At 37.0% G+C, this 8,941-nt stretch overlaps 1 protein-coding gene across 3 annotated transcripts in view; it reads right to left on the bottom strand.

Annotated features, from left to right (window-relative positions):
• Positions 1–831: 831 nt before the first annotated feature.
• The window catches only part of FOSB (FosB proto-oncogene, AP-1 transcription factor subunit), a 35,727-nt gene continuing 27,617 nt past the window's right edge, over positions 832–8,941 (bottom strand). For 2 of the 3 annotated variants that reach the window (XM_044079165.1, XM_044079230.1), the window contains exons 3-4: positions 5,621–5,728; positions 832–2,894 (exon numbers count right to left, since the gene is read on the bottom strand). In XM_044079165.1, coding sequence (XP_043935100.1) covers positions 2,415–2,894; positions 5,621–5,728 — 588 coding nt within the window. In that variant the 3' untranslated portion in view covers positions 832–2,414. The remainder of the gene's footprint in view (positions 2,895–5,620; positions 5,729–8,941) is intronic. The other variant, XM_044079300.1, reaches the window with a different exon arrangement.

Here is an 8,941-nt window from a genome sequence, read left to right as displayed (position 1 = left end):
AGTGTCCACTTTTCAGAGGCTAGCTCCCTCCATGTCATGTCCTTAGTAGCCATCAGGGGGTTCAGAGATGGCTTCCCTATTGTGGCACACTTGGGAAATAGGTACTGGGGTGGTGGGGGGTAGCAAGACTGAGAGCAGAGTATGAAAAGCCAAAAATAGTGAATGTAAAAATAAAGTGGTTATAAACAAAAAGGGATGTTGGGCGGCTCCACAGATCATATGCCTCATTATTCTTTAATGCTGACCCCACCTCCTTAGTCAAAACAAGACTGGATTCAAATTAGGACTACAGGATAAAGGGTTCATAGAGTTCAACTCCTGAGAAAGCAGCCAAAACGTTTAGGAGACAGCACAGATATTACCCATCATAACTAGTTAGAAGGATAGAGCCATTTGTCCTAAAGCAGCCGTGACATCTGCATCTATTCACTGAAAATAAAAAGGGACATTGGAATTTGACCGTTTTATATATGTTCTTGACACAAACATTATGCATTAAAGGTAAGCATCCTTTTAGTACAAACGAAAAGTGTTTGAGAAATGGCACACTAATGCTAGGAGCCAGAGTTTCGCAACAGAAGGCTTTTGGAAATTTGGTCACAAAATAGCAAAAATTGAAGGTCACCAAAACCAACATTGTTTAACATAAATAATTGCATGGTGTTCCATATTCTAAATACCTCTTAAAATGTAATATATGGTTAATACGAATATATATGTGGTTTTGTTTATACGTATACACAATTAAACATCAGAAAATGGCATTATAAAAGCATGCATTTTTCTCTAAAACTTTGGGAAATGCACGGTTTGCTAATTTCTGTGCTTGCATCATTTAATGACAATTTTATTGCAAAATAGTTATAGATCACACTGATTTCTTTACCTGCTCTTGTACATCAAGCTTTCCAGAAGCACAAATACTGGACAATATTTTTCAAATGCAACAAATATATATATAAAAAACGATTTTAAGGTAATAACTTTAATGCATTTTTACTAATGCACTGCAAAGACAGTCAGTTTAAGGTGACTTGATCAGACAAATACATTCAAAAAATGTAGTACAAGAACAAAAGTTTCTTCAGAGTACTTCATCAACAAAGTTCAGAAACGTGTTTCTTTTGGCTATTCTCTTTTCTCTGCTAAATTAAACTCCTGAAGACTTTGCATATTTGAAACCTGTTGTATCGGCATTAATTTGTGATGGCACACACACACACACACACACACACACACACACACACACACACACACACACACACTCTCTCATTTCTAAATGCTCATCTTAATATAATAATCAAAGTTACCAGCTTCTGGCCCTGCCAGTTAGGGAAAGGCATGAGTGTGTCAGGAAAAGCTAGCAGTGACCATCACCACACCACGCTGAAATGCAGACATTCCTCATCATCAACAGGTTTCTTGACATCTTGACAAAATAAGAGCAGTGTTTTTCTGTTCTAGACATCTGTTTGTTCCCAACCATTTATGAAAATATTAGTTCACAGTATTTAAGACAATTTGTCTTTTCTAGTTTAGGATAACATAACAGAGAAGGCAGCTGTAGTGGTCTGGGTACACAATGCCTTGCAAATGATTTATTATCTAATCTGCTTCACTGTTGGAACAATATATAACACTACACAACACATATAGTTCAAAAATGAACACAAATTACCCACTAGTCTATCAAATAAATGTGATTGAGTAGCCAGAATACAGAGTGTGGTCAGACTCTCAACCACTGGTGCATGACGAACATTTGTTCAAACAAGCAAGGAAAATGGAGGATATTTGTGAGTCTTGATATTCCTTGATAAGTGGATATGGCTGAATATAAACTAGTGTTCAGAAAAAAAATCTACAGTTTAAGTCTGGTCAGTAGGGCAATGGAAGGATGAGGCTACACACATCTAAATCTCAGACATGGGCACTGTCCCCCTTCCATTCCTTTCTAAAAGAACTCACCAGCCAGTTGACATACTATTCAGAAGAATTAGCAACATCTAAATATAAGCTGCATCACCATGTGGTAAATGTTTATACTATACTTACAAAGCAGATAAAATACCTCCTTAATTTATTTTTAAATAATTATCAGCTACTCAAAGCCATTGCTTATGTAAAACAGTTTAGAAAAACATAGGTCAGGTGCTATATTCTGCAAAAATGTTCAAATACTGTACAAACAGTTAATGGAGAGAGGGAAATAAAAATAGGCAACCAAAAGTTGTCATACCAAATACAGTCTGAGGTACACATCTCTTTTCCCACTATGGTTTTGTACGATTCCTCAAGCTAGCATGAGGTCATCTTTAAACCTGCCACTGATCCTTTTGAAACGAGTTTATAATGGCAGTGAGAGTACTGTAGTAGCAGTCGAAGCTGTAGAAGTCATTTTTCTGGAAGTTTTTTCACAAAGCAAGCAGTGACGGAGAACTCAAAGAGTCGGAGGACTGGTCGCTGCTGCTGTTCCGCTGGTGAGTGGCGCCGCAGGTGGATCCCTCTGGGTAGGTGAACACAAATGAAGATGTATATGAGGAACTTGAAGGGTATGGGTCACTTAGAGGTTCACTGTGTGCACAGAAAGAACTAGAAAATGCTACCTCCACTGATGCCATTCCCTGAACAGAGGTACCAATGTTCTGCTGATATGGTGAGGGGGCAGTTGGGTAAGTGATTGGTCCAAAAAGGTCCTCTTTTATACTTGATCTCAAAGTGCTCACCTTGACTGAAGGGCTTGCTTGGATTGTAGGATCTGGAACCTCTTCATATGGAATTTTGCAGCTCTGTCTGTGTGCTACCAAGACAAACTCAAGACGTTCTTTCTCCTTCCGAAGATCTGCGATCTCTGCTTCCAGCTCGGCTTTCTCTTCTTCTAGTTGATCAGTTTCCTGGGAAATGGAATAGTAAAAACAATGGAAAATGCATATAGTACAGTTTCTTCCGATATACTTTCATTACTTTGTGATCCCCCCCAAGTGCAGTCACGCTGTTCTAAATGTTGTAGCATAAAAAGTAATGGACATTTTTCTATTACGTAAATGCAATTTACAAAATTTACCAAAAAAACTAAAAAATAATCAAAAGATTAGAAATTATTATACTCTGTTAGAGCCCACAGTTTAGATTCATTTTTTTTTTCTCAAAACAAACTAACTCAGACATTAAGCACCACAATGTAGAACAAATCAAATCTTACACCACAAGTTCCAGACCAGATGAATTCATTCAGTTTAATACACAGACTGACTTATTAAAATAAAACATAACTTCTGCAGTAAAAGTTAACAGCAAAACTTCAAACTCTTAAACCATTAAGAGCAAATAACACTTCTCTGGCTTTCAGAAAAGCCTTTTCTGAGTACATCTTTCTGCTGGTAATCATACACTTAAATAAATGCATTTGATCAATTAAACAATCATCCAATTAAGTATTCACTAAAAAAAGCCAATTAAAAATGTTAACTTTTAATATTCTTTTCAACCTTCTTATATTAAATGCTTCCAAGAGAATTCCCTACTCAAACGTTTTGGAAACATTGTATCATATTTTTAAATAAATATTGCTTCCTTCCTTCTTAAATGTTAATTTTTTCATCAGTACTAAGCCTAGTATTTACTTGTTCCAAAACAGTTGCCTGTAACCCCTGTGGGTCTCCATTATGGTGTTCCTTAAAGTGCATAGCTACAGGACTCTGAAATCTTTGCTTCTTGATGTCCCTTACATGATCTTTTAATCTTACAGCAAAACTTCTCTCGCTCTCCCCAATACAAAATAATCCACAAGGACATTTTAAACTATATATAATCCTCACTATTGCAAGTGAAGCTGCCTCTTCTATCAATTGCTTTTTCCATTAATGCTGTCAAAACTATCAACTATGTATTTGCATACTGTGCAATTGTCACATGGAAAGTTTCATATCTCACTACTATTGTCTATATTTTTGGTCTTTCAAATTTTCCATGTATTAACATGTTCTTAAGACTCCTGCTCTTTTATATGAAAAAAAAAAAAAAGTTTAACATTTTTAGGCAGGATTTTTCTTTCTGTATATAGGACCAGTAATACCAAACTGTTTTCTCTAAAATGTTAGAAAAATCAGTATACTTAGACACAAAATATAACTCCCTTTCTTTTTCTGCATTATGTTCTGTGCTTTATTCACTTTTTGTGCATTACTTTAATATATCCCAAGCATACTTTGTCTGGCTCATAGCCCCTGTCTATAAACATGTTAGCTGCATTTTAAACTGCCTTCTCACATTCCTTCCCGTCACTGCACAAACTTTTAACCTGACCATTTCCCCAGAAGGAATGAAAGAAATAGTGTGGGGGGGGGGGGCGACAACTAGTTCCATGCAACATAAAGCTTGGTTGTCCCATTTTTCTAAATATTTTACTTTTAAGTTTACCATCTTCTTGCCCTTCTATTGTAATATCCAGATAATTTACTGTCTTTACTTTTTGTAACCCATCAAACTTGATCTCAAACCTGTTCACTTGCAGTTCTTGAACAAACTTTTCCACCTCTCCATAGCCCCCCCTTGCAAACAAAAATCAAATCATCAATGTATCTGTAAAAATGAACATGTTTTCTAAAAAAAAGTCATTCCTATACACTGTTTTTTGCTAACCTTTACTGCAGAAGTTATTTTTTTTATTTTAATAACTCTTAGGCATGTTTATTGTAGTTTAAGATATGCAAGAGTTTAAAATCAGTGTTGTATTGCATAGCAACAATAAACCAATAGTCAGTGCCACATTCTTTGACCTCTTATTCGTAGTGTACTAGCCCTTTGCGAAAGCAGAGTAGGTACGTTTGTGAGTGCACATGTGTGCATGTCCTCAGATGTACAACTGTGTATCAATGCATATACATGTAAGTATGTCTGTATGTACATGCAAGTTGGTATGTGTCTTTGTGTTTAAGAATGAGCTTGTATGTACACTCAGACAACATTACATGCCTACAGTGCAGGACTGCAAATAACAGATCAGCAACAACTTCATAGCCTAAGATTTCGAAAAACAAAAGGGGAGCATTATAGGCACTTCAAGTAAGAAAGCAAAGTTTACTGATGGAATCTGTGTGTATGTTTAGTAATAAACATAGAAATATGAAGTTCTGAGATAGAAGTCCTCTGTGGAGTAACCCATTTGTCAAGTGCAAGCCTTAGCATTGTGTTCTGTCAGTTGTTTATTAACTGATTACATCACTTAGCCACAAGGATCCTAATGTGATTATGCATACTTAAACCGGTGTGGCAATATACCCAGTTACTGTGACCACTGGAGAAGCTTCTACCAACAGGCAATGTTACAATAGTGTGCTGTGCAATAACTGCAAAGCTGCACTGCCAGAACTACAGATAAGCAAATAGATCAGACCAAGAATCGGCACTGGAACAACTTCTGCATCTCACAACAGATGTGCATGAAAAGTGATGCTACAAAACAAAAACATTGATTGATTTTAAACACATTATATACCTTTTAGGATAGCATGTTTTTCAAAGCAGACATTTATTGTTTAATAGAAACAAGGAACACATTTTAAACTGGTAAACCTGCTACCTGGAAGATTAAGGAAGGAGAAAAACACAACGCACTCACCAACTGAAGTCGATCAGTCAGTTCTCTTCTCCTATTACGGCACTTAGCGGCAGCCAATTTATTTCTTTCTCTGCGCACCCTTCTCTTCTCTTCCTCTTCTGGGGTGAGCTAAATTAATTGTACCACAATATTTACCAAGAAGAATAAGAATTTCAGACTGATAGTCACTGTTTAAGACACCAGCATCTAGTCAGCAGTATCACTCACACATCACTACAGCTCCCATCTTCGAACCTGTAAACAGCAGACATCATTTGCAATAGTAAGATGTGCAACAGCAAACAGCACTACCCGAAGTGTTGTTTTTTTTCTTTCTTAAAGCTTCTTACCACCACACTGAAAATAAGCCTCTGTAAATAGACATTCCATCTCTTGCTCAATATAATTGAATTACAAACGATATTTATTTGATCTGCCTTATATCACAGTATCTTCTGAAGCCTTGTTTAAGACAATATGCCCTGTAACTGATTGCATAAACTCCAGCAAATTGATGTAGAGGCAAACATTACTCACCTTTGATGTCAGGAATAGCTTTGAACAAATAATCTCATGAGCTTACATACAAGAAAATACCTTCAATTTGCATTTACTAATAATGAAAAGGTATACAGTGGTCTTATTATAAATCTTCCTAGTGGGGATTCATTTTAGTTCTGTTTAAAATTGCTATACTCCATAATACAAAGAAACTTTAAATTGAAGCAGGTATGTAGACTATAAAAGCAAATCAATTAAGAATGTTATTATTGTTATTATTAATAAAAAAGTATAAGCACAAGATACAGAAAATTTCAGCGTGCACAGGATAAATGGTGCAAATTATGGACATGTTGAGAATAGTTAAGATGAGGTAGAAATTAAGGTGAAAGAATGTAAGAATTGGTGGTGGTTAATAGAATCACTGGATAGGAAATGGCTAAAGAGTGTACTACATGGCCTGTTAAGAGTATGCATCACCCACTACCACAAAGCGACAAGCGGAGAAGAATGTCAGGTTATCGAACCATCTTCCCTGACGCACTGTACAAAGACAGGGAATCTACTCAGCCAGTGCCACAGCACCAACTCCACTTCTCTACAAATCAATGTGTAGATAGCAATGCAATAAATATACTGCATTTTCAGGATTTTTTGTGGCCACATTCCCCTGTTCATAAATAACATGGTTCACCTGTATTTTCTGAATTACTTACTTTGTAATGGAGTTAATTAATATTGTTAATTATGTTAGATTCAGAAAGGTATGTAGTATATGCCAATATCTGCTTGGTATACTGTTCTCTTACACTACATCATGACAATATGGGACTTTAGAGGTGAGTATCACACTGGCCATATGTACTGTCGCTTTTCTTGGATTCATGAAGTGCGTGTATCACATCACTATTACCGATTTATTGGGGGGGGGGGCAAAATCAGCTGCATGCAGACACCTGCAACTATTATGATCAATACTGTCATATCAGGGTTAGTTTATTTATTGTGCATTTCCTATGAAGGTATCAGTGTCGTGGTTATCTGTGAAATTAATGCAATGTTCCAACTAACTCAGCTCACTTGTAACAAGGTGCTTCTGTTCTTGTTCATATTGTCATTCTTGATGTCTAATACCACGGATTTCACACTATTATGTATCAATGACACAGCCTGCAACATGCATTCTTGATGACATTCATTATAGGTGCAGAAGCGTTACCGCATTCTCTCTCTGGTACCTGCTGCAAATGCTTGCAGTGCTTTGGCCTTACAGTACTGCTTGCTTTGCTTATGTTTGTTGTCTGTAAAGCTCCACCTCCCTACCACTGTCTAAAGGGTGCCTCTGCAACCCCCAGGTTTGACTCCTTCATGTGTAGGACTTATGCTGCAGCTCTGTGCATTTCTCTATTTACTATTCTATATCTGAACGTAATTTCTCCTCTAATGTTATGGAAAATCTTAGTAAAGTGCTGGATATTATTATGTATTTGTTTGATGTAATTCACTTTCTGGGACCAATACTGACACGCATCATTATATTTAATTTTAATTTTGTTAAATCCTAAGTGTAGGATAAAAGCTTAATGTGGAATTATCTGATCTCAAAAATTAATCATATGACCCTAAAAATTAAACATTTTGCACCTTGTGTTTTGCTGCACTTACACCACATATTAATTAACTCTTGATAACTAAATTTTAATCAACAAAACAGTAACCCATTGTTCCAGTCACCTTTGCTTCAAAGTTCTTTGTGCTATTTTAATACTAGTGTTTCAAAAGTCTGCATACTGACTGAGAATTTGATAGGTTACCAAATCATTATTTCCATCCAGTTTCTTTCTTGCATAAATGTTGTACATATTAACAGCAGCTCATCTTTCGGTTTCTTTTAGGTCTGTCTGTTGCAGTGATACACGCTTGTCTGATGAATACCTTATGGGAAATTTCTGAGTCTGCATGGATTTGAATTTTATTTGATGGGAGAAAAAGAGTGCATTACCAAATTATAATCTGTACTGGATAAATTACGTTCAGATTTAGAATAATAAATATAGAACTACGTGGAGCTGCAGTATAAGCCTTACACACAAAGGAGTCAGACATGGGGGTTGGGGAGGCACCCTTTAGGTTGTAGTAGGGAGGTACAGCTTTGTAGAGAACAAAAATAAGCAAAGCAGCAGTGCTGCAACGCCAAACAGTGTTCACAATACATACAAATCTAGGCTGCGCTTCAGTGACTTTATCAACTACTTGGGATGACTGAAAGTTGTCTGCTGTATCTCGCAAGATTGTTCTGATTCAGACATCCCCAGCTTGATGCCTGGAAACATCAGGTAGCATTTTTACGCAATGAGTTGCATAATGCTCCATGTGATAGTCTGTGGGGTGGGTCTATGGAATGAACTTCACAGAACTCTGCCCTGTTGAAAGTCTTGTGTACTGTGGGGTATACTATGGAACTTGTGCTATGGAAGTGCTGTGCAGTGCAGGGGTCCAAATGAGTAAGTGTATGTGGCAATCCTGTCTTGCACACCTGTGCACTTCAATAGTGAGAATCTGTGCAAGGTGAAGTGGCTAGCTTTACCTTGCATAGAGTACTGATGTAGACAAGTTGTGGTCTGTATGAATGGGAGTGTATGTGCATGATGTGATAGAGAGCTGGGCAGCGCGAGTGTGTGTGTGAATAGCTATTGTGACCGTATGCATGTGTGTTTTTGAGGGGGTGGTCAGTCAGTTCATCCATGTGGTCCTAGTAATACCTGCGTTACTACTACAGGTGATGCGTACTCCAGCATGTTGTTTCAGTTCATCGATGTGGAGCAAGTCATAATCAGGCAT

Source organism: Protopterus annectens, chromosome 1.part0, assembly GCF_019279795.1.
Source record: "Protopterus annectens isolate FY-2018-M chromosome 1.part0, PAN1.0, whole genome shotgun sequence".
NCBI lineage: Eukaryota > Metazoa > Chordata > Ceratodontiformes > Protopteridae > Protopterus > Protopterus annectens.
This window is presented reverse-complemented; position numbering and strand designations above follow the sequence as displayed.